This window comes from Archocentrus centrarchus, chromosome 7 (assembly GCF_007364275.1).
Source record: "Archocentrus centrarchus isolate MPI-CPG fArcCen1 chromosome 7, fArcCen1, whole genome shotgun sequence".
NCBI lineage: Eukaryota > Metazoa > Chordata > Actinopteri > Cichliformes > Cichlidae > Archocentrus > Archocentrus centrarchus.
Window position 1 is genome coordinate 9,652,579 of NC_044352.1, and position 27,089 is coordinate 9,679,667.

A 27,089-nucleotide genomic window follows, 5' to 3' on the forward strand; every position below is an offset into this window, starting at 1 on the left:
ATCTCTGGTTATTTCAAACTTAATTACAAAATGAATTTATTTTTATATAAATACATATAGAAATTACTTACTGTGTGTGTGTATAGCAGGCCTCCTCCTTATTTAAAATCAACTTTTTGATACTTCAGGTATCTAAAAGTTGATTTATCCTCTCCTGAAAGGGTTTCTCTGGAATTAAATAGCAGCATTTGCATCGTGTGGTAATAAAAGAGGAGCTGACTGACACGAGCTTAGCTAAATCCTCATAATATTTCTGTATCTCTGTATCTGTTGCTCCTCTTTGGACACTTCAGAGGTAGAAGGTGGAGACTCTTGGCATACTTCCTCTGCTCTTCCTTCTGGACAGGAAATGAAATCAATCTGTTGCCACATTGCCTCTAGTCACAAACAAGAAATGTTGCCTCTAACGTTTCCTTAAAGGGAAATGTTGCGTTTCACTTCTGCCATTTCGCACCTCAAGGCCACCACATCACAGCCTACAGTGAACAACAAAGCCCACAAAAGTATAACCTCAAAGCAGCAAAGCTGATTATAGATGTAATTCCCAGTTCAGTTTATGTATTATGAGTTTAAGCAGTAAGCAGCGCTCTCAGGGTCTGTTGTTTACACCTAATTCTGTTTACTTTAGTCACGATCTAATTTTAGGCCTGTCCTTTATAACGTTCATGCCTCCAGTTTATGACCATGAGTGTGGTAATAACTCCCTAATTTGTTTGTTTGAATAAAGGCACATTCTGCTTGAGCAACATGGAAACACTGTTCTTGGCATTCAGCCCATCAAATGATATTTGCAGCCATAAGTCATCGTATGAGGGGCGGCCTTCTTTCTGTCACGAAATCCATATTTAGCCGATGTAATGAGGAAGATATGTTGTAAGAGCAACTCATCTGATCCATTCAGGCCCTGGATTGTGACCAGCTGGGTGTCTTCTGGCTTTTTCATGTGGGTCTTTGTCATATAGGCACACAATGGTGGATGATCAAATACAGGAAATATCTTGATAAATGCTCCCAATAATGTGGCACACCCATAGTAATTATATACATCTGACAAATAAAACAACAGCCAACCATTCAACTGGAAAAACAAACTCTATCCAGCTCCAAACAGACTGTAACAAACATGTCAGGTCCCAGAGTTTGGTTATGTTTTTGGATTCTTGTTATAGTTTGAGCTATGTGTGCTGTTCTGAGGTTTTATTGTCTTACTGAGTTTTTGGTCTCTGCTTTGACTTTTTGTTATTTTAATGATGAGCATCAGTTTTGTGATATTTTGGGGTTTTAGTCCTGATTTTATTATTATTTTTCTAGTCTCCAGCTGTCTTGTCTCTATGTTTGTGCCTTTGTCTTCCTGGTTTGTTTTGGTAATCGCTCTCCTTCGTTCATCTCATTGTATGTCCCGTCTTTGTCTCCACTCTGATTCTTTTAATTGTGGGCCTGGATCGTTTTCGGCTTTTGATTTGAGACATCTGAGAAAAGTTTGGAAAGTTGAAAGAGGAGAGGGCAGGCTTCATCCGCTGAGGACCATGAGTGTCCAGTTAACTGCAGCTCAAATGTGTGCTTTAAATGTTTAAAAATAAAATCTCAAACTGTTTTCACTTCCTGAGTGATATGAGGCTCTAAAATGCAGTGGAAAAGCAAGACAACTTTCACAGTAGTGGCCAGGATGTGACCACTGGGGTGGCACAAACACTGATGTCTCCTTATTTGGTTTTTCTGGGTGGTTGCTGCAGGGATATCCTTTTTCTTGTAAGCCAGCCTGGAAGTTAACATCACCCTGATTCCCTTGAGCAGTTTTTTCATAGACTTCTGGATTACTGCAGAAAACAAAGTTTATGATACTTATACATTTTTTTCAGCTGGATAATCTCCAGAAACAGATGCTGCTTTGAAATGTAAATACAATGACAAGAAGCAAGATGCTAATGTCAGACTGTAAATGAAATACTTAACAGTGACATAACTAATAAATAAAAATTCTATTTTATTTATATAGTGCCAAATCACAGAAACAGTCACCTCAAAGCACTTTGTATTGTGAGGTAAAGGTGTAATAATAGAAGAAAAAAGACCCAGGTAGGTTTACAAGACAGCAGTCAGATCTGATATGATATATGGTTTGGACACAGTGGCACTGAAAAAAAGACTGGAGGCCAAGCTGGAGGTGGCAGAAGATGCTAAGAAACATCTTCAGTTCTTGGGAGTGACCAGGAGGGACAGGATTAGAAATTAGTACATCGGAGGGAGAGCTCAGGTTCAGCAGTTTGGAGACAAAGTTAGAGATGCAAGGCTGAGATGGTTTGGACATGTGCAGAGAATGGAAAGTGGGTATACTGGACAAACAGTGTTGAATATGGAGCTGTTGGGCAGGAGAAAAAGACCACAGAGAAGATCCATGGATGTAATGAGAGTGAACATGTAGATGGAGGCAGATGATCTACTGTGGCAACCCCTAAAGGGAGCAGCTGAAAGAAAAAGAAGGATGAATCAAATAATAATCAAAGAGTCTATGATAAAAATTGATTCCAAAATCAAATGCATTTTCTTTGTTTTTAATGAAATATTTACAATATAAAAAAAGAGAGAACTAATGAAACAAAGCCATACCATTTAAGATTACTCAGGAACCACAATAGTGGTTCCTGAACATGTCTTATATATCATCATTTGTTGGAAAGAACTTCATTTGGAAAGTAAAGTTGTTGATGGAGAGTCAAGTTCACCAAAAAAATCATCAAAATAAATCAGTGAAACCACAAAGGCAACAATTTGTTTTCTGCTTGTGTGAGTGGTAAATGGGCAGGTACACTGTATAGTGCTTTTTACTCTGAGCACTAAAGCACTTGTGATGATCAGAGTTGTGACTGAAGGTCTCGATGAGCTGCAGAAGATTTTCACATTTCAAACTGGGCCGCAGCAATCTGAAGTATAGGAATGGCTGCAGCTTGTGTAAACCACAGGCCTACCACAGGGTGCTAACTCATTTCCAGGTTTTAGGACTTATTCCTACAACTCTCGCTAGCTGTATACCCAAAATCACTTTTTTTGATCACTCACTGCTGTTGTTTTTTGCCTATGTAGGCTGCAATTAGGAAGTAATATATACTGTGAGTTAATAAACTTTGATTAAAAAAAAAAATCTAACAGTTTTAGTAAAAATAGCAATTGTTGATAATGCTGATAATTACAATTTAAATTGTTATTTCCCTGTAAAATGTGTGAACAATAGCCACAAAGTTCTGCTAGAAAAATACTTCATGGATGTACTTACTTACTGGATGTAACTACAGTTTTATAGGCTTCACTGCTGGTTGGCCAGAGGTGACCAGACTCTAGCCCTGCTAAAATGGCTGCACTGTTTGCACACAAGCCTCTTAGGTGAGTAAACACAAAGAGAAAGGCATTCTGGGTGCCAGATCAGCTCTCCTGCAGGAAGAAACCATCAGAGGCTGCGATCAAAAGTTAAATATGCACTGCCTTATCTGATGGCTGTTCATACTGCAAGAACATGTTTGTCAGCTGAGGAGAGAGTCTGCACTGAGGTCACATTACACATGTTACATACACAGCCACTTTATATAGCCAAATCCCTCTGGCAAAGAGGGAATAACAGCATGTGACTGACTGCCAAAAATACAAAAAAACAGGAACAGACCCAATGTGATGTTTTGAATAACATTTATCTGACAAAAAAAAGGTATAGCTGTCAGAAAACATGCCATCCCTGTCACTTCAAATCAAGCATGCAAAAATGAGGAAGCACAGCAACATGACTGGCCTTTTAGATCACATCACTGTGCATTGTATACATCAAAGAAGACGTTATTGGATTCAACTTCAAACGTCACCTCAATAATCACCTGCCAGACATCCATCCTCAGTGCAGCTGTGCTACTTTTTCTTTCTCTCTGCTGTGCTTTTTCTTCCTGAGAGAGTCCAAGTTATGAGATGTTTGAGATCTGTGAATATAAACAGATAACAGATAATTGTCTGCAGCATTAACTGAAAAATCTGATGTCTTAAGATGTGTAAAGGAGAAAATGGTGGAGGTTCATTTTCTACTATTTATTTTTATGTTCCAGAAAACCTCAGAAATGTTTCAGTCATTTCTAACAAATACAGAGATCCTTAGAAAACAAAGATATCCATAAATATTTAAAATTAATCGATCTTTTAACATGAAGTAATATTTTCTTCTTGGTTATAACACTGTTAATATACTTTCCATAGTTTCCATGTGTCTGTTACAGTTTCCCAGCAGCATGAGAATAAAGTTAGTTATGCTGGATGGATGTGAATAAGTAGCACACTGTAAGTATACTGTATTACAATTAAAAGTGCTGCTACTATTTGCAAACTGAACTGAAGGCATTTAAAGGACACCAATGGCCGCAGTGAACGTTATTCATATTATATTATCAGGGTTTTTCCTGCCAGAGCCAAAATGGTGAAATGAGTTTTGTTGATTGCCAAACCTTCTCTGCCAATGCTACTGACTGTTTGGTGTTGTTTATTGGATTGGATGATTGAAGTCTGAAGAAACGAGACATACGGGCAATTTAACAATTCTTTTAACAAACAGGGGGCAAAGTAACATGAACCACACACAGCCACAACAGCCTGGGACCTCCTCCTCATGCTGGTCATCAGCTTGGTCACACACTGCTGCTGGGATCCCATTCTTCAACCAACATTTGTTGCAAGTCATTCCAGTCTCTCCACTCCCAGATTCTGGCAGTAGTCTCTAATAAACCCTGCTCTGTGGGGGCGAGCATTCTCATCTTGGAGGAGAGATTTTGGTCCCAGACTGTGGTGATACGGGATTGCCACTGGTTGCAGAATCTCATCTTGATATCTCTCTGCATTGAGATTTCCTCCAATGATGACAAAGCCTGATTGTCAGCACCTGGGGTACCAGAAGCTCTAAACAAGAAGACTGGCAGAGAAGACTTCACAAATTTTTCATGGATACAACCTACATACCCAGAAATGCATTTTCCTTACAAATGTGGCAGTATTTAAGGGGAAATAAACAAGCTTTCCAACAGTTTAAGATTGATTGCTTTGTTACAACACAGAAATAATCAACCAAACACAAATTTCCTTACTTTTTATACTTTTTATTTATATTGAACATATGTATATGTTGAATACAGTACAGTTATGAAGGGAGGAAAAAGAGGAGGAGATGAGATCATCATGCAGACAGACACTGAGAGAGCAGATGAGGATAACAGGAAGGCACATATATGTCTGAGAGGGCACTTGCATTAAAAATAGAATTATGAAAAATATCCTGAAAAAGCTGTGGCTGCTTCATTTTCCATTTAATATCACATACTTTAAAGCTAAACTTGTATTACAATAGTTACTTTTCATTCTCCAGTGTGGTATAGTGCTCTAATGATTTAAAACTCTGTATACATGTCTAATTACTGAAGAAAGAAACAAAATTGGCTATACAATATGAAACATTTTATATTAACAATACTGTAAACAGTGCAGTGGGGATAGGGGTTAGATATTAAAAAAAAAAAAACCTTAACTCTGTGTAGATATGTCACTAATCTTTCTGGCTGTTTTGCTTGTATTCATTTTTAACCCTTACAAATTGTCTGGGTCAAATTTGACCCATTTTGGCATTTGACAGCAGCAAAAATACCCTAGATTTTGTGTGTGTGTGTGTGTGTGTGTGTGTGTGTGGTACTGACCAACATCTATAACACCTCACTCTCGCGGGCAATAGTCCCATCCTGTTTCAAGATGGCAACAATCAACCCTGTTCCTAAGGCCTCGGCTGTGTCATCACTGAATGACTATAGGCCAGTAGCACGCACACCCAAAGTCATGAAGTGTTTTGAGCACCTGGTCATGGAACAGCTCAAACCAGTAATCTCTCCCAGCACTGACCCACACCAGTTTGCATATAAGAAGAACAGGTCCACTGCAGATGCTATCTCAAAGGTAGTCCATCTGGCTCTGACCCACCTGGAGAGCAGGGATGTCAGGGATGTCAGGTTCCTCTTCCTGGACTTTAGCTCTGCATTTAACACAATCATTCCATAGATACTTGCTCAGAAGCTGGACACACTTGGCCTGAGCTCCTCACTATGCAATTTGGTCCTGAGCTTTTTTTTAAAAAAAAGGAAACAGACTGTCCAAATCCACGACATCAGCTCTTACCCCTTCACCCGCAGATTATGGCCTCCAGCATAATTGGGGACCCCACCCTCCCACCCCACTCATGGACTGTTCTCCCCACTCCCTCAGGTCATAGATTATGCAGCATCAGAGTGAGGTCAACCAGGCTGCAAAACAGCTTCTATCCTGAAGCTGTCAGGCTAACAAACTCTGCACGTCACTAATTACTGATAACATTCTTGTGCAATAAAACTCTGCTTCTCTAAGGCCAGTCCACTTACAATATTCATGTGCAATAAAACCACTGTCTGTGCAATACAGTATTTAGTACCACATGACAATATGATGTGCAGTAACGGTGTGACCTTTACATTGTGCGACTTGCACTGAAGGGACCTCAGAATCTGAATTTTGTTCCTGTCATGTTTTATATGAGAAAAATTACCATAAAGCTTTTGAATCCTCCTTATGAATTTTCCTAAAGTGCCCACAATATATACGAAAATTAAAATATTTAAAAAGTTTATGCTGTTGTACAGATGCTTCAAAATTTTGTAATTTTGTACATTGAGGCTATTCCAGATCAAATTTGACCTGTACCTGTTCAAGTAGATTTTTAGAATCATCGATTAACCTAGCCCCACTAACTGCATGTCTTTGAACAGTGGCGGGAAGCTGGAGTACCTGGAGAGAACCCATGCAGACACGGGGAGATCATGCAAACACTACACAGAAATCTACGGTGGATTTGAACCCAGGACCTTCTTGCTGTGAGGCAACAGTGCTAACCACCGGATTTTTGTGTACAATAAATTGCGGTGCTCTTTTGTCATTCTCCCTTTCAGACTCATTCGTGCAACCCACTTCCTCCCCATACAAGCCACCATTTTCATCTTCTCCTTTACCACCACCAGTATCTAGACTAGGTGGGTCATGTGCTAATTTCTCACCGTTGAGATTCCGGTCTGCTGTGAAGGGTTGACAGTCTTATTACCAGAGAAATTAATTTAAATGTATCTCTATAAATTATGTTGAGTTATTCCAAATGATCTCTCCTTATTGAAGTAGAATCCACTTATTCTGAGTTAAAACAGAGAACAAAAGTGGGGTTGAGTTGGGTTGGGGGGAGGGGGGGGGGGGGGTCATAAGATTACAAAAACGCTTGAGCTGCCATTTCAGTGAGTGTGGGAAACACATGCAAGTCCCACACACCACACTTCCTCCCACTGCTGTGAATGCACAGAGTAGTTTGCAATACACAAGATTTGTGCTCTGTGAATTAATTAATGTTGAATTAATACTGATCATTATACATGGTAGGTATGAGGATTTTATACGTGGTTGTATAATAAATCCTAAAGGTTCCAGAATGTTTTTGTCATTTTCACTTTCAATAAAATATCTTTAAATCTTTATAACGGCTATGTTTTCATTTCTTAGGTAAAACAGGACACGAGATTCTATGAAAACAGAAACATTAATTAAGGATTAATCATCTATTTGTTAATGTCAGATAGGCTATTTATACATTATAACATGAGCTGTGGTTCAAAATTTGTGGCAGACATTTAATATGAGAGAATTGCCGAACCATGCTCTAAAGGCAGAATATAAGAAAAACAACTTAGTCGTTCTTAAACTAAATAAATAAGGGCTCGGCTTTTTTCCATTTACTCCATTAATATGACATTTACTCATCAAGTCCAAAATATAAGAGATTAAGTCTGTGCAATAGATTACATGATTAATGCCAAATTGTGTAACGTTGTGTAACCTTAATCGATGTCCAGACTCTAGTATGTAAGTAGCGCTTGTTTTTAAAGTGAAGAGTGCTAATTGAACCGTAACCTGGATCACAGTGATTGGTTGATCCTGGTCCAATCAAATGCTGCCATTCTTGCCCCCCTCCCTCCCCCGACCCTTCCGTACATCCACAGTCTCAGCGCACACATAGCGGAACACGGTGAGTGTCCTCTGCAGCTTTTACCTCTCAGTAAAAGCACTAATTTAGTGGGTACTTATCCAGGCTGTGGCTTGATTGGTTTGATAATTAGTCCATGAGCATGCGTCTATCTCCGATGAGACAGTGGAGTTACTTCTGGTTCCACTGAAATAAGATAATACTGGTTGTAAAGTAGCATAGCTTCGAAGCTAACAACTAACTAACGAGTTATCGGTACAAATGTGGTTTGCGCTTCATCTATTTTAACATCCGAGTATATCTCATTTGTTTTCATATGTTTAGTAGGTGATCTACTTGCTAACATAACCTTAACGAGACTCGTGAGCTTCAGATGAAACTGAAAACACTATTTTAGGAGTTGAGTCCTATGCTAACTGGCTAGCTAACTTATTAGCTCCCGGTGTTAGCTAAACAGTTCCGTTACCCGTAACACAACTTAAAATGGAGTTTGTCAAGCCGGAGTTAACGTTAAACCGTGAACTTGATGACATTTCTTCCGCCGAGTCGACGTTAGGTAACGCGACGTTTGTCCCGCACAGCCTCGCCGTGTCTTTTCCGGGCTAGGACGTTAGCTAGCTCTCACCGGAATGTGCTAGCAGAATGCTAACACTTGAGTTGTCGTAGTCGGGCTACTTTTGGGGCATCTTAGTCTCTCAGACTTGGCGTTCAGATCACATTTGATTCACATTTACCCGTTCATACTTCTGTCTGTGACTGGTTGATTTAATAAGCTTGATAGTGAAGGTCTGCTCCGCTGAGAAACTAAAAGCCACACCCTTCCTTTCGAAACTAACTACGGTACAAAAGTTATGCCGAAAACAACTTCAGATTTATTTGTCACATGCAAACCTTCCGTTTTAATGTATAAAGTTTTACTTTAAAGACTTATATTATATTTGTTTAAGGAAGTTAGGTCAAAGTATTTTTGAGCTTTTAAGTTGAAATCCTTTTGCCCCCCTGTGGCTCTGACACATGATACTTGAGTCTCTCTCTGAGGGTTAGAAACACAACGCTAAAAAAAAAAAAAAAATCACTGTGTGATTTTTTTTTTTTTTTTTTAATAGTTAAGAACAGCCGAATTTACTATCTGCGTGTTGATCAGCAACAGATCCTGTATGCAACGAGTAACTTACTTTGTTTTGTAACGTGATAGCTGACCTTAGCTTCTTTAAATCGCCATAAAGTCATCCATCTAAAAGTACCATCAGCTCTCCACGTGATTGCACAAACGCAGGACAGCCGGGTTTACAGTTCTTCTGATCACCTCCTTTATTTGTCTGGTGTAATATTTGCTCTGAATGAAATGTTATTTTTTTTCCCATCAGGTGTTAAGAGATTGTAATAAACCATATTTATGTTGAGTAGAGGATGCTTGTAATTTTTTTTTCAGAACAAAATGAGAAATTTTCTGCTGATTTAGTATACTGTATGATAAATGTCCTACAAATAGATGGATCATATTTTAAGTTCTGTTGAACTGATTAAGCAGCATGGCATCGCAGATGACCGATAGCATGGCTGCTAGGCGGCAGCCTATCTATCCTCCGTAATGTACAATGTGTGGCCCAAACAAAGAGAAACTCACACTCTTCTTATGGAAGCTTGTTTCCATGTGTGGGGGTGTATTTCTTGGCAGCTTCCTGACTGGCAGAGCTAAGTTTGAGTTATTTTCTCAGAAGTTTGAGTAAGTTAAAATTTTAAGGAAGTTAAGGAGACAAATGCTGTCACATTATTCTCTGATTTAAAAATCAGTCCAACAGTTAGAAATATCCGCATTTGATGCTGATTATGATGGATCAGTATAGCTCCTACACACACACTCCAAAGCACACAGAAGTCCGTATGTGAACCCCATGTACACTCAGACATGTGTTGCAGGTTTGGTTATATGTGAAGGTGCAACATGAAATTTGGCAGATTTAATCATGAATCTCAATAATGCAATTAAAGCAATAATGAGAGTGAGGAGCTATTGCCAATCACTTTGACCACCATTGATCCTTGACATCATCGTCCATCAGCACAATCCTAATGGATGCGCTGGTTCAATACCCTCTAATGTTTGGGGGGGGGGGGGGGGGGGGGTCTTTGGTGGCATGATTATCATCCATTCATCCATTGTCTTCCGCTTCCTGTGCTGGTGTTTCAGAAGTTGAATTTCTCTCAACTTTTAGTGCAAGTGGTGCGAGCAAAGCGAAGCAACAGATCCATAATTCAGTTCCACAGTTCAGCAGTGCGTGACATGACCCAACTCAAAGTAAACGAGTTATGAAGGTGCTGAAGCCTGAAACGCATTACGCGAGCCATGCCTTAGAGCTTACTTTAGTCGGTGAAAATATGGACCCTCCATCGAACCTCCAGTCCAGATTATGTGTTCAGCATAAGTTACCACGGTGATCAAAGCAGGTTAAGAGAGCCACCTTCGGGAAGCTGAAAACTTGGCATCACATTAATGTCATTTTGTAGTGCCACCCCTAAGAGGAGACAATAAAATTCTTCCTGTAATTTATTTTCATTATGAAAACAAGCTATTTAATATAAAACAATTATTTCTGTTTCACAGTTACACTCTCATTTGTCTAGTTTTATAAATCCAGTGACCTCTTTCAAGTAATGTCAACCCCAACCTGTGGCATGTTTTGTTCAGTTTTCTTCTGTATTTATAGGTGGAGTTCAAGAAAATATGCTGTTAGAAATAAATACATTTATTAAGTGGCCAAAGTCAATTTGCAGTTGTATCAAATCAAAATTGATATTCTTGCTGTACATTAATGTTTGTAATGGTTTAATTTGGAACTTTTTTTTCTGTCTGAACAGTTTGGCGTGGCCTCTCTTGCTGGCTCCTGAGTGACCCTCGACCCCTTCCCGTTGACATCCCTGCACCTGAGGATCTGTCGGCCCCTCCTCCCCAGATGTAGAGGGAGTTGTCATCTGCAGCAGCCGTGTACACAGTACGCTAAGCTCTTTGTACAGAATGAAAATATGTTCAAATCCAATTGTCTCCTGTGGTGGATGAGCTGCTCAACTTTTTAACATACTGCATAGTTTTGTCTTTTTTTCTTTCTCTTTTTTTCTTTTCTTTTTTGTCTTTCTTTTTAACACAAGCCCTCAAATCTAGTCTTAAGTATTTAAACATTTCAGAAAAGAATCACTCTGGAACTGACAAATATTTCAGTATTAACTTAAGCTTAGGATCAGAACTTTTTTCATAGCAAGTATCTAGCAGCATATTAATGACTAACCTTGCGCTGTGGATGGGTTCATCTCAGACCTTCTCTTGTCAAAGGTTTCCAGCATCTTCTTTCTGTTGTATGATGGGGCCTGTCTCTGCTTGCTGGGAACCCTCAACATGGGCTTTAGTTGAGCACAGTTTAATCCTCATCCTATATCTTCCCTATGCTAATGTTGGCCTCTGTAGCTAGCCAGGAGTTAGCAAATCATTATATATCAACTAGCCCAACTTCACTAACCCTCCAGGTGTTGCTGGGATTTTTCTTCTATTATTCATTTTTTTATTTTAGAACTAAAAATCACTTTCGGATTGCATCAGGAAAGGCATCCAGTGTAAAAATCTGCCAGATCAAACATGCACAGTTATCCACTGTGGGCGACCCCCTTGTGAATAAGGAAGCAGCCAAAAGTATCTTTTTACTTAAGCCAGAACATGGTTTGTCATCTTTAGATGGCAACTAGTTAGCTAACTTCCTGTTCAGTTTGGGAAATTTTCTTTTTTATGAATGCCTGGACATTAATCTTTAGTGTAACATCTGGGAAAATGACTAGTGATGTGCAATATTAAAAATGAATTGTGAGGGTCTTTGTTCATTTGAAAATGGAGTTAGATATTTACTTTTCAGCACTTCCAGCATTTACAGGGAGGTACTCTCATTACCCAGGTCAGCAAAAATTAATGAGTGGGATTAGTGAAGGTGGTCGCAGCTCAAGTGCTCGATACAGCCACTGTTTGAGTCCAGGCTTGTATCTAATCAGGAGGAGGCTTAGGTTTCTTATCTGATGTCAAGGCTTTGAAGCAAATTTTGTTACACCTACATAAATTAACATTTTAAACACTGTCATTTTCCGCTACCTTCATTTTTATGCATCGACAAATTCATCAGGCACATGATGGCGTCTCTACATACACACCTCCCCTCCTTGCCATAGTAATGATTTCAGCGTAATGTTCATGCATGCACGCTCTGATCTCTGTTTTCTGTTTGTATGCTGTACTCGAGTGGAGAAGGGTCATTACAATGGCGCTTTGTAGAGTGCCTCGTGTGCCTACCTCACACTGTGGGTTTCTGGTGATGCTTCATACGTCGTCGTCGTTAGAATTGCAAATGCTGTTCGAGTGTGACAGAGTGGTTTTTGTATTGTTTGTCTCAACATTTGACAAAGGTCCCACAGACCTAGCATAATTAGTAGATTCAAAGAGGCTCTCAAATGAGATTTTACCCTGCATCGCCCCCTCTTTGACATTTATACATCAAATGAACATTACATTTGCATTTCAGAATAACATTTAAAATACACCTCTCTGTAGCACTGCTTTTAAACTTTGCTTTGTCAGTGTTATTGGTCATTATGACTGCATTTTCAAGTTAAAATGAACATTCTTCAGTCGACTCTCAAAGCACACAGGAAGTTCATCAGATCTACTGAAGTTTTCTCTGAAATAATCAGACAGGCAGCAGACAAAAATCCACAACCATGACGATAAAATGAGAGGGGTAATTTAAATTGGCAATTATTATAATCTCACTTTGTATTCACTGCGTGGTTTCTGGAGGATAGCGGGCAGATTTAAGTTAAAATGCCCGTCTTCATCCGAAACATTTTCATGCCTTTGACATCTCCACTCTCCTCTGCCAATATTTTCTAGGTCACACTTACTAAAGTGTGTCAGGGTGATGGAGTTAATGATGGGTCATTCTCCATAGCCTTTCTACTCTGTATTATAATGAGATGAAGTTATTTGTGGCACTACTGCTCCTATCTGCTGACTGCAGTGTCACTTTCAGGATCTGCCTCACTGTGTGCCTCAGGTTAATATTTGTATGTCTGTTTTGTAGATGCACTTCTTTATTCAGTTTTACTTCTAGGAAAAAAACACTGGTTTGAATTCCTGGAGAGAAGGAACCATTCTTTGTTTTTTATGCAACTTTTCTTGATTCTTTTTTAATTTAAAGAGGTGACGCCCGTATCATCATGGCAGCTGAAGTCTCTTGATAGTGGGTGGGAAGGCAAGGACATTTTTTGGCAGAGGAATGATTAGGTTTCAATCCTCCAAGGTCAACAGTGACTTCTCATTGTTGGGGGTGTTCACACTGACATCAGCTCAGTCAGTAGATTCACTGCTTGAAATGCATCGTGCTTATCTAAAGAAGTGCTTTTCAAATTTTTTGCCTCTCAGGAACCTGACAGAACCAGAGAGCAAGTTTCTATGCCATCTGTATGCAGATGTTAGCATGCAGATGTTTGGATGGAGTCAATTTCGCATTACAAGCACATTGTTTCTACACTGTTTAGGCACAGTTTACTATCCTGTTCTTGTCCTTTTGTGCAATAAAAATTGAATTGCCATAACTCAAAAGTTGGAGACCATTATTTTTTTTTTTTTTTTCAAAAACTGAATTCAGCTGATTATAGCTCAATTGTGCAGGGAAAAAAAATACACTTTGATTGTTTGGCTGTCTGCTCATCATGCAGATAATTGAAGAAACTTCAAGTAAGTTGATAATTGTAACTGTATAGTGTTAGCATTAGCCAACTTCTCCTTCTGCTCTTGGGCTGCGGGCTTTTTACATCTCTGGTCACCTGAAGCTGTAACTTTCTCCAAACTTTGGGTAATGGGTCATATGCACTACTGGTTAGTTGTTACTTGGTTCACACAAGAAAATTAATCTTATTAGTCTGCTTGCTGTCTTTCAGGACCCGTGAAGCAACTCGCTCTCATAATTTTCATCATCCAGCAACTGTACACACAATTCACTTTAATTTTTATTTTTTTTAAGGAATTGTTCAGTGGAGATGAATACATACAGTGATCTAGAACATGTTTCACTTATTCAGAGTAATGTCATAGAATCCCACGGCAAGCCTTTAAAAGTGTCAGATTTACTGTCACGTTACCATTGTTAAAAACCCTTGATTCAAATGGAATTTTAAACGTGATGATTTCAGTCATATTCAAGTGCTTCTTAAGGATAATTTGGAAAAAGCTCCAAGCTTATGTAGTATTCCCTCTGTAGTTGAAAATAACACATTGATCCTCTGTCTGATTTTTATCATCCATCCTGTCCATTTCGCAGATTCTTGTGCTGTCCAGTGAAGTTGCCCACCATGCGCGAGTACAAGCTTGTGGTACTGGGATCAGGAGGTGTGGGAAAGTCTGCACTGGTGAGTGCATATTTAAGTGCCCCTAAAATTCACCAGCAACACGATTCAAGAGAAAGAAAACATGCATATTTCCCTAAATGTAAAAAACAAAACAAAAAAAAAAACGCCTTTTCCTAATGTTTTCTCATAAATAGACTGATACAATAGTGGATGTGCATATTAAACATGTCCAGAGTTTCAGATAATGAGCTCAATATAACACCCTGTATTACTCTGATGAGCACCGGTTGGATAAGGCTTTGGAGCCATGTAGCGCTTCCTCTTTCCCATTTTCTTTTAAGTACTCAACTCTGTGTAAATAAAAGTGCAGGAGCTCCACCCACCTGCTGTTCATACTTTCTATTTATGAAAAAAGCTGTACAATAAGATCTTTGTAAGGTGGAATTTATTACACAGCTGTTGTGTTAGACTAAAATTATGACATACGGTAAAGGCAATCAGTCTGTTATATTACTCAGCAGAAATCTTTGCATTTTCCTGTGATTCTGACCGTACGAAATAAAAATCACACACCAAAGAAGTTTTCTAGCAGAGAAAAATCACAAAGACTGTTATTTAAAAAACAGATCTTTTTACACATTTTTTTTTAAAACAGGGTTTAATTAACTCAAACATACCAAATAACCAGAAACAAGTGGGAACTACAATGATGTCTGAGTAAAGTAATGGACAAGTTGTACTTCATTTCACTCAGGCTCATTTTGAGGCATTAGAAGCCCTGAAAATGCACACTACGCTTGAAAATGAAACTTAGATTAACAAAACTGGTTATGAAATGAATTATTTATTGAAAGTGAGGAGCAAATTTTACTTTGAGACTTCCTAAAACCTCTTTGGGTGGAGCATCAAACATCCCTCTGAAAGAAAAAAAAAAACGTCATCTTAACAAATTGGCATCTAAGTGTATTTAATTGCTTTAAATGAAAAGGTCAGTACACAATATCTGCATAGGACTGTAGATAAAGCTTTAAGAATATCAAAAATTGAGTTCGAATTAAGTGCCTTATTATTTAAGGACTTAAAGTTGGATTAAATGTTGCTTTAGTCAGATTGTCTTTGTAATAAGTGTGTTGTGGCCACATCCATAAAACATAAAGGCTCAGCTGGTCACAGAAACACCCGAGGCTCACTAGACCAACAGAAGTTGTTTTGTTTTAAACAAGAAATAAAATTGACCAGAAGAGTAGAGAGAGGGAAGAAGTATCAGATTGGTGATGATGTCCTGTGTTAATGTTCTTTCCCTTTTCTTTTGTCCATTAGACAGTCCAATTTGTGCAAGGCATCTTTGTGGAAAAATATGACCCCACAATAGAAGACTCCTACAGAAAGGTATGACATATCAAACACACCACCGGACTTTATGGACACTTTCAAATAAAGCAAATCATATAAAACGTTTGTTTTTACAGCAAGTCGAGGTCGATGGGCAGCAATGTATGCTTGAAATCCTGGACACAGCTGGAACTGTAAGTCAAACATGGGCTGGATGGAGGGGTGTTTCTAGGTAAATGTAGGCAGGCTGCTGATGTCGTGTGTTATCGTTCTTTTTAGGAACAGTTCACGGCTATGAGGGACCTGTACATGAAGAATGGCCAAGGCTTTGCTTTGGTGTACTCCATTACAGCGCAGTCGACATTTAACGACCTGCAGGACCTCCGGGAGCAGATCCTGAGAGTAAAAGACACCGAGGATGTGAGTTTAACACTCTTTAACTTTCTAATGTGTTCTCACACTTGTGATGATTACAGTTAAGTGATGAAGTAGTTTAAGTAAGAGTAACTGTGAACATAGCAGCATGGTAGCATTAAAATAGCAAAGGTGATCATATCTGTAATGTGAGAGTTGCCCATTAAAAATAATCATGTTTGTCCTCACTGTCCTATGAAAACAATCTATTCCCAAACATGACCTCTTTCCTGCTCACCAAGAATTTCTTCCCTCTTTGCCAGAAAGTTGTTATAGAATACCAAGAAAAGCAACAAACCTTAATTTCTACTTTAGCAATGACCTGAAGGATTAATTAACAAAAATGGAAAGGATCGGCCATTTAATCAGTCAGACCTGTTGGCAGTTGACATAGCTAATGTTTATTAGGGATCTTGAGAAGACTAATTTACTAGTTGTTTAAATGAGAGAAAAAAATTAGACTAGTGGACTAGTCTGAGAAACAAACAAAAACCCTCAAATCATTTAAAACTAATGTGGATTTAAGGAGCTAAATGAAACTGTTAAATTGTTGTTCACCTGATATCCACCCACCTATATATGTTCACTAATTACAGTAAGCTAAATCATTCTTCCGGTCTCCTCACACTGGCAGCTGTGTGTTTGAAGACACACACACACACACAAAAGATAGTTAAATGTCGCAAATCTTTTTTTTTTCTTTTTTTTTTTAAATATTCAATTACATAATCAAATTTAGAGTATTCATTGACATCCCTAAAATGAATGTGATACATCCTTTATTTAAGTGAAAAATTTAAGTTAACTACCAACAAATACTGAATAAATGAAAAATATCACCACTGACTATCAGCCAGATTGTTTAAAGTGTTGGTATTGGCCCAGAATTTCACAATCACCTTAACAAAAGTAATTGCAGCTGAATTTGCTCTTCATTCCTTCTCAAGTAATCACATAAAAATGCAGTTTTAAAAACAAGCAGGCCTGTTTTCATATAATCCTGTTTGAAATAGTTTATTTGGTTTTAAATGTTGGCGCATTTCCTTGAGCCATAAACTGGCTCTTTTTAAAAGTATAAAAGATGACCCCAGGCAAACACCTGATATGTTTTTGTTTCTAGGAACTGAAATGTCTGTTTTCATCGGACAGTGATGATATGTTGGGAGAGTATAATGAACGCATAAATGTTGTAATTCTCTGAGGCTCCTCCTCAGTCTGCAGAGGGATGACTCTGTATAATCTGCCCTCGTCACCTCTCTATCATTAAAGTCAGCGCTGTGGGAGAAGAGGGCAGAGCGAAGGGGGGGCAGGAACTTTGTGACAGGGTGGAAATGTCAGAGCTGCTGTTGCTGCTCTCTCTCACCTCCCCTCTTTTTAGAGAGCGGAGATGGAGCATGCTGAGTGTGTGCTTTTTATTTATTCATAGCAGGTTGCTCAGCTGGTCTGTGTGTCTCGGTTAAGGTCTCTCTTTGCTGAAACCTTTCTGCTCCTTAATATGTACATCTCGAGACAGTATTTCTGTTTTCAAATATGATTTTGGAATATTTGTAATATGTTTTATTGCAGTTGACTTGTTTTCATAATCACTGAAAGCCAAAATTGTAAATGAGCTTGAAAATCTGATAAAGGTAATGCAGAACCATCCACATCTTAACAAAATCAACTCTCTGGCCAGGTTGCTGAAACTCCTAATAAAGCCTTAACTAGCAGGCATGTGTATTGAGAAAATGAACCATTCCCTTTTATTGTTTTTGTCAATTTTACATCCATATAAAAAAAAAACTGAACTTCAGCACTATTTTGGAAAGCCTTCTGTGTTTTTGAACATATCATATTTCCACTAATCCATCAGGTTCCCATGATCCTGGTGGGAAACAAGTGTGACCTGGAGGATGAGCGTGTGGTCGGGAAGGAGCAGGGTCAGAACCTGGCCCGTCAGTGGAACAACTGTGCCTTTTTAGAGACTTCAGCTAAATCAAAGATCAACGTTAATGAGGTACGTACTAATAACAGACACATAGCACATATGGTATGCTTCTGTTCATTATGCTTCCGCACCAGTGACAGCTGTGACTGCAGGCCTTCATACGCTAATAATGATAAAATGTCACAACTGTCTGGCAGGATATAATGACGACCTTTGACATTTGTGAAATGTCATATCTTAAACTTCAGTATGCCATCATGATGCTGTAAATCCGGCTGTTACACAATCAGATTTTTCCCTACACGATTATTTTAGCCAAAATAAATTATAAATAAAAATGCTGTTGGTCAAAGTCATCCTTAACTTTTGCTACTGTGCTTCTTGGATCTAGAGGTTTGGTGTGGGGTTGCTGTGAGCCAGCTGTTTTAGGGTGGTATTTATCCCCAAATTGAGTTGTATTTATGGTGGTATGGGGGCAGGGTTCCGTGTGTGTGTGTGTGTGTGTGTGTGTGTGTGTGTGTGTGTGTGTGTGTGTGTGTGTGTGTGTGTGTGTGTGTGTGTGTGCGGAAGTAGGTTCACCTTATGAATTAATAACGAATACCATGTACTTACTGTGATAATAAATAACAGAGCAGTAATCCGCTCTCACTCCAGTAAGATTCTCATCCCGTGGATGGACTTCATCGCCTCTGTCCTTGAAGTTTGTTGGTAACAGTAGTCCCTCTTCTGTTCTGTACCCTCTAAAGGAGCATCCACACAGGAAGTGATTCACTTGTCATCTTGTTGTTGAAGGATAGTCACTATGGATATCCCAGTATCAGGTTGCTTAGGTTACCCTCTAATGTATTACTGCCCTCTCAAATGTCAGTCAAAGGTGTCGTTTAGTCTCACTGATAGTTGGGAGTTAGGAAAAGTGACTGCTCACTCAGTATTGCCAGTGGTTATTTCACCCTGAGCTCTCTGTTTGCCACTTTGCTGAAAGTTACTTCCTGTGTGGACACCCCTTTACGTTTAGCGTAGCAGCACCAGTTCTCCACCTTCTGCAGGCTGTGCTTATAACAGCCCCTTCAGTTTGTAGTTTGCATTTTGCAGTTTGCAGATCTTCAGGGCAGAAGGAAAACCACTGACATCAATTGCAGTCCAAGATGGTTGATTTGGAGTGTGTCCACCCACGGGACGAGAGACTAGAGACAGATGAACGACACTGAAAACAGCCATAACAGCACCCTCACTACCCTGTTAGGAAACAGGGAAAAAAAAATGATGGGCAGTGCTGGAGCTAGCTGGTTAACAGTGATTGAACTTTCACAAATTTAAACATTCATTAAATTAAATTTTTATCTATCGCTCTCACTCCAGTGCAATGACAGATTAAAGGAAATCTGGCATTCAGTATCCTGAGCCACTACTGCTCAAAACAATTTGACATCCTTTAATTGTTAAAGTGTAATTTATTTATTTTTTTAATAACTCTCAAATTTGAGTCACTTTGACATTGTGTGCTTATCTGCAGTATTACGCACAGCTCTGATTACCTTGCCCAGTGAGTAAACATTAACAATGCTAACACCAGCAGCTTTCTTTCCTTGCAGGTTATCATCAACAAAGGTGTGCAGAATGTGATGATAGATCAGTTCGGTTAAGCGGTTATATGCCAACTTACTCTGACACAGCCAAAATACACAAAGTACTGCAGAACTGTGCTGGCTCACACAGTTCTCATCTGTCTTACTTTCCACTTTGCTTGTTTACAACTAACTATTACAAAGAGAGAGAGAAAGATAGGGGTACTGTAAGCTAACCAGCATTTTATATTGATAAAATATAAAATTGGTTTTTATATAGCACTTTTCTGCTTGAGCACTCAAAGCGCTTTTTATCCAACATATCTAAACCACCCATTCATACAGTGCTTTCTATCTAGCACTCACACACACACATTCCAATGCATCGGAAGCAACTTGGGGATACTCGATTTTTACTTTGGCATGCAGACTGGAGCAGCCAGGGATCGAACCACCAACCAATCCAGTTAGTAAATGACCTGCTCTATTTCCTGAACCACAGCTGCCCCTGATGTCACTGATATATTCAGAATTGTTTGTATACAAAATATAGTGATGTGAATGGAGCAGCAAACCTCACTCATAGCCACAAACTGTAGACACACCTGACAGACAAGGTGGAGTTTAATGGAGTAGCCAGCATTAAGCGTTTAACTAAAAGGAGCAAATTAACTGCAGGAAGAATGGACAAAAAGTTGGGAATTAAATTTAGTCCTTAATAGCTCATTGTTGACTCAACAACATAATACCACCCTAACCCGCACCTGTCAGAGTAACTCAGGTCTGTTGCTACAGCTGCCTCAATCACTCATCCCTGCAACGATACACTAAAACTGGTATTTTTGTGCCAGTTTTAGTGTATCGTTGTTAGTTATAGTGTATACATGGCTGGCCTTTTTTAAAAAGAAACAATAAAATAAAATAGAAAATTTTTAATTGATCAGTTTTTATTCGCCCAAAAACACTAAAAGAAGCTACTTGATTAGATGGAGCAGTGAATGAAGCAAGAAAAACCATGTTCAGTGTCCACCATTTCATGCATTTCAGTGTTGTGTGTCAACAGGAATGTGTACTGATAATGTGTTTCCTGAGTGACTTTGCATTATAGCCTGTGCTGTAGCTTTTTCCATACATCCCAGAATATACTGAAGCAAAGCTGAAACAGATCAAATCTTCTCTGTTGTAGATTTTCTATGATCTGGTGCGACAGATCAACAGAAAAACGCCGATGGAAAAGAAGAAGACAAAAAAGAAGTCAAGTTGCACACTGCTCTAAATTGCCATCCCACGGTAGCTCCAGGCCAGGTGAGTGGGTGTAAGAGCAAAATTTATTCCAGACATTTGCAAGGCTCCAACTGTGCTCTGAGCTCTGAGTTACCACAGAACATTTAGAAACCAACTGCAAAAATTATGGTGATTCAATTTTTATTTTTTTTACATTTATTTATTTTTTGTTAAGACAGGAAGCAAAGAATTGGTGTTACAAGTAACAAGATCTCTGCAGGTTTAATAGTGAATAATCTGCAGGAGGAATTGAATGAATCAAAGACCTCAAGTCCCCGTTTTCCTTTCTGTCACATCGCTCTGCATTTTAATTGGATCAAAGAGGGTTTATCATGTTTTATATGAATTTTTTGAATGTGCTGGCTCCACCTGCTGCTGCTACAGTGCAACTGTAATGAAATCTAATTATAGGCAACACTGTTGGAGCTTTTTCTGGCTCATTCCTACAACAAATTCACTGATTTTTTTTTTTTTTTTTTTTCTTTTCCCCTTCTCCAAATTATAACAGTAAGTCAGATTTTTAAAAAAAAATATATATGTTTGTTTATTTTTTTCACAGGTTTGTCAGTATAAAACTTTGGTTTATAGTCAGCTTAAAGTCTCCTCACTTTGAAATGAAAGTCAGCCTCTGGAGACTTGCAACACTATAAATGTTATTTTCACTTCAGTTAAAGCAGACATAATGTTTCCTGTGATGGATTACAAAGTGTTAAACCACTCAGATAATGACTAAGAAACAGTGAGATGTCCTGTTTATACTGGTCATCAAGCAGACCAGTGCACTTCCCCTCCAAGTGATGAGGTAGCAAAATCCAGTCTTTGTGGGACTCTTTCAACATTGGAATCCTTTTTAGATTTATACTATACAAAGATGGATTTGTTGTAAAGGAGCTGTGACTTTGAAAGATATTAAGCTGGTTTCAGAATTTGTACTTTTGAAATGATGTATCATATTTTATGACAAGTTTAGTGATTTCTGGAAGTCTGGCCTTTAAAAGTTTTAAAATTGTGTTTTAATTCATCAGTTCTTAGATCAGTTTAGTGATTTCTGGAAGTCAGCAGTTTTGCTACTTTCTCTTCTGCCTTCTAACAACTTCCACCATGTGTTGATTATATTCACCAAAAGTGCTCCTCCACATACACAAAAGCAAACTGATGGAAAGGCTGAAGAACAGATAACTCAAGTTGTCCTTTTGGTGCAACACTTGAACTGTGTTAGAATGTTTTTCTTCCTCTTTTGGGTTTTTGTGAACACAATGCAGCCAGCATCTTTCACTGTGCTTCAGCACCTTTGCTGTTTACCTTCTTGTTTGCTGACAGTGATCATCTTATCAAATACAAACATCACATACACTGAACCTGGCATAACTCGGCTGCTAAAGCCTCAGACAAACATTAGGAATGATTTTTAGCACAGAATGAGACTGTAGATTTTCTCCTTAAAACACTGGAAGGGCTTCAGAAAGTTTTTTTTTTTTCATGGTCTGAATTTATTGTTTTTATTTTATTGTTGAAAATTTACTATGTTTTAGAAACAGGTCTCTTTTGCAAATGAGACACAATGTCTCATTGGGACTACCTGTATAAATAAAGGTTAAATAAAAAAATAAAACATGAACAGGAGATTAAAATAAGTAATAGTCTGTATCTTTATATGGGTATCTGACTACTGTGACATTCTTCTGAGGCAGGTATGACTTGTCTACACTTGTTCACGAAGCTGAGCATGTGACTCTTACAGTGAGCTCTTATGGCTTTAGGCACTAAATGCTGTTAATTCCAGTTTTTCACATCTCACTGGGATAAACTTTCTAAAGAAACTGAGTTTCTGAAGCAGGGTCCACAAACTAATAAACTAGGGAAACGATGTTGTAAGGCTCCCCTTGTGTTGGATCTTTGTTAAAACGGGCAAACAGTTGTGATCAGCTGTTCTTGCAAAGCAGCAAATATGAATCCTAACGAAGTTGACATTTTTATGTTTCATGTGACATTTTTAGGAAGCTGCAACAAAAACATAAACTGGGATAAGCAGCACTGTGACATTTTGGTGCCACAGTAAATCTCTTTGTAAACCCGAAACAAAGGTTCACCAAGAGGACAGACATTTTCAAGAGAGGTGGAGACTGAACATTTATGAGTCATTTCAAAACTTTTCTCATCTGCAGGAAGAAAGGTGACATTCTGTATGGTTTTGATGTAGCTGCTTCACTTTACAGATGCTGAGCAGTCGAACAATAAGTTAAAGATGCATACAGTGTAGGTCTGGGGCTACATTTTCAGCAAATGCACTTATAAGAGACTTTGACAAAATGACTTATTAGAAGGGGTGTCTATTTTTTTGGTCTAGTCATCAGATGTGACATTTTCAACACCAGTCTCGCAAGGATGATCAATTGTCAATCAATTTCTTTCAATTTAAAGGAAGTTGGAGTTGGAGCATTAAGTGAAATGACAAAAATCACTCAAATAAAACAACCAGCAATGCACTCAGCCGATGGCAGATGCCAGAAAGTAGGCACAGCTCCACAAAACTGATGTTCCCAAAGTTTGAACCACGGACATCAGTGCTGATGGGAAGGCCTTCCACAGGAAATGTACTGCAACTGTGATAAAACATGAACAAAAGCTGCTGCAGCAGGAGAGCTTGTTGAAAAGTGGAGCCTAATTTTTTATCAGTTTTGGATACTGAAAAGATAGAACTGGAAAAGAGGTGTAGGGAAAATAACTGTCTCCCTGTGATTTCTGCTTCTACCCTGCAACAGTCTCAAATTAAGGAAATTAATGTCTTGCATCCTTATGAATTTGCTGAAGGCAAATTGGTATTTTTAAAAAAGAAATGAAGATTTGTTTTTAAATTTGCCTTTTTTTTTTATTATCACTTATTGTTATCACTGTTTTATGTCACTTGCTTTGTGTTGTCACCACTATCACTGCTGATAATGTGCATTAATTGTAAATAGAATACACGGCTCTGACCTAGTAGCATAATAATAACTAACAGTAAAACAGTTTTAAGCCATAACATTTACCTCTTCATGTCAAGCTCAAACATACCAGTTTATCAGCAGGCAGTAAAAGTGTGTTTCTGTCCACGTACTGTTAAATTCTCCATTTTCCTCCACAATTTTATTCATTTCGATGTGAAGTCCATAGCCAGGGGAACTCAGGAATAGCCATTTGTATATTTACATCCGTGCTTAAATATCACAATTGAGGGTCAGCAAAATTAAGCGGGTAAGGCATTGACAAAATAGAAAAATAAATGTTGGAGAATGAAAAGAATCACTCATAGCAGTTCTTTTAGCTATTAGTAGTCACCACAGTGGGTCATCTGCCTCCATCCAGGGCTCGACCAATCCGGTGTGGAATTATTTTGATCTGCATATTCAATTTGGCAAAAATTTTACATCTCTGCTTTACTTGACACAACCCTCCCCATTTATCCAGGCATGAGACTGGTATACAGCATGTCACCCCCCTCCGTAGCTGGGTTAATCCCTTACAGCAATGATTAATAAGAATTAAAGTGTTGAAAAATAGCCCTTGTGGTTTATTTCCATCTTGATAATCATCTATGTTTTTCAAGGCCACAGGGAGCCTCTGAATAAATTGAATGTTCTGATTTTATTTTGTTTTTTCTTGCTTTCAGAAACTTGTAATGATTAACTGTTTCCCAGTGCATCGTGCCAGCATTCCAAGTCCTCTCCAAAGCATTTTGAAAAAGGCTGACAGAGAAACTTCACCACTCGCAAAATGGCAGGAGACGGCACATACTCTCAAGAAACTCTTTTTCTGCTCTTTAATGGGAAAGATATCCACCTCTTCTTTTTTATTGTCAGCCTGATGACAACTGTTTTTTGTTTTGTTTTGTTTTTCCTCTTCTTCAAGGTGTCTTTCTTTCGGAAACATCGATGTAAAAAAGAGGAGACCATGGATTTAAATCCATCAATGGGAACTAAAATGTTTTATTAAAAGTAACATCAGACATTTGATATATTGTGACAATGCATTTGCAAAAGTATCCATGTGAAATGTTGGTCTTCTTGTACATTTCTGCACTAACAGTGTCAATGAGGATGCATCATTGTCCATAAATTACTCGCTCCTACTTACAAGGATGTATATTGATAACATCTTTCCTAAGTGACTTTGTTTTATATCAAGAGCTGCAGCCTTCCACATTTCCCATAATATATTCTACTTCCATTTTTGCATAATAAAGCTAAGGAAATTAGTATTTTATAGACTGATGGGGGTTGATGCGTTCTGATTTGTGTCTTGAGGCTGAAAATATATTGTACTAAACCAACTCTAATATCGCTTTGTGTGTTACCCTGTCACAGATGATTTTCCAGCTTTTATGAATGATTAAATTTTAGTACATTTTCATTATTTCTGGTCTTGGGTTTTTGTCCTTTTTAATTGGAGTTTAGTGTTGTTGGTGTTTAGAGGTTAGGAGTTCGATTTGGGCAGCTCTGCTTCCACTGCTGCCCTCTGGACCCAAATGAGCTGTAAAAAAAATCAAAAAGGTCCTTCTAATGTGGCATTGTATGAAAAAGAACATATTAGTCATGTTTTATCCATAGAAGCAGAAGTTGATAATGTGTTAGTTAAGTTCTGGATTTCTGTGTCACGAGCAGAGAGCAGTGTGAAGATCGATATCTCCCAGAGAGCTAAAAGAGTAACTCGAGTGTTTCCTGTCAGCAGAAATGACGGCCTCAGCCTGAGTCACCAGAGGAGGTCTGAGCTGAGAGGAAGCTGCAGAGAAAAAAGGAACTCAGACAGACAGGGTGTGAAGTGCAGGCAGCAAAAAGCAGAATAGAGACTGTTTAAAATGATAAACATGAGCAGGAAAAGGCAGAAGCAGCTCAGCTGCTCCACATCAGGGTGATGGTGAGACACAGCCGGCAAGTCTGCAGCAACTGTGTGATGCTTTCATGTCAGTATGCACCAAAATCTGTGGGCAATGATTCCAGCATCTTGTTGAAACTGTGCTGTGAAGAGTTAAGGCAGTTCTGAAGGCAAAAGAGGGTCCAACCAACCACTAGCAAGCTGTACCTAGTGAACTGATGAATGTGCTTTTACATACTTTATGTGTTCTGTTGGTATAATTCTTTGAACTAAGCAGTGAAGGGCAGGTGGCGCATTTGCTACGAGTACTACATTAAAGTTTATCCCTCCATCAAAATAGCAAAACACCATTTTCCTCCAGCGCTGTTCCTGTATGCAATCTATTAACTTTTTTTATGCATTTCCACCAAAAAGGCAATACCACAGAACTGCTGAACCTTAAGTTAAAAACAATGACACCAATGGCTATGGGAGGGTCTACCACAAAAAGTCAACAATTATCTATCTCTAAAATGAAAGTTTGAAAGATTATGACCAAAAAAAAAGGGCATAAAAGCTCGAGGTTGGGTTGGAGAAGTACAGTAATAAAAGGCCTTTTTTAATAGGCAGGAGGCCTACGCCTTCTTGAGGGTGTACAGATTCATCTTTGTTTACCTTGAGTTCACGGTCCTAGATTTTCTTTTGTTTGCAATTTTTGGTCCTAAACTTTTAATTCTTATTTTTACCATTATTCCTTTCCAAGAGTGTCAGGGGTGTTTCTTTTTTCAGTTACTGGATATGTGAAAATTCTTTTTTTTTTTTTTTTTTTTTAAATTTCATAGCACAAAGAATGAGATCTGTACAAAAGTATAACTTGTTGGTTTTTTCCACCCCGGCACAGGACGATAGGTCATGCCAAAGTTTGCGACATAGAGAAATTCAGAGTATCGTGACTGAAATTCTCTGTGTGGATAAAGCTAATATTACACTCAACTTGCATGAGTGTTGTGAGAAAAATGTTTGATGTAAAAACATTTCAAAAGTTCCATTAAAAAGTTTTCCTTTTGTTTTTTCAATGTTGGAGTGGATATGTTATTGCTGACAGAGATGTTTTGAAAGAAAAATCCACCAAATGATGTTCTAAAACAAATCCAGTCTCACCAGCTCTTCAAAAGTCTTCAAACTTAAAAATAAAATAATTTCCATTTAGTGATCTCATTTAAGTGAACAGTTAAGTATTTTAGATCACAAATACACTGTCATGACCACTGGAATGCATCGATTATGGACAAAC

General features: G+C 38.4%; 1 protein-coding gene across 1 annotated transcript; it reads left to right on the forward strand.

The window, feature by feature from the left end:
* The first annotated feature begins 8,048 nt into the window (after positions 1 to 8,048).
* Positions 8,049 to 25,357, forward strand: rap1aa (RAP1A, member of RAS oncogene family a). Its single transcript, XM_030732984.1, has 9 exons — positions 8,049 to 8,104; positions 10,922 to 11,055; positions 14,416 to 14,503; positions 15,764 to 15,832; positions 15,913 to 15,969; positions 16,055 to 16,195; positions 18,042 to 18,185; positions 20,868 to 20,986; positions 24,615 to 25,357. Exons 3-8 carry the CDS (start codon positions 14,447 to 14,449, stop codon positions 20,955 to 20,957), a joined length of 558 nt encoding a protein of 185 aa, XP_030588844.1. The 5' UTR covers positions 8,049 to 8,104; positions 10,922 to 11,055; positions 14,416 to 14,446; the 3' UTR covers positions 20,958 to 20,986; positions 24,615 to 25,357.
* The last annotated feature ends 1,732 nt before the right edge of the window (positions 25,358 to 27,089 follow it).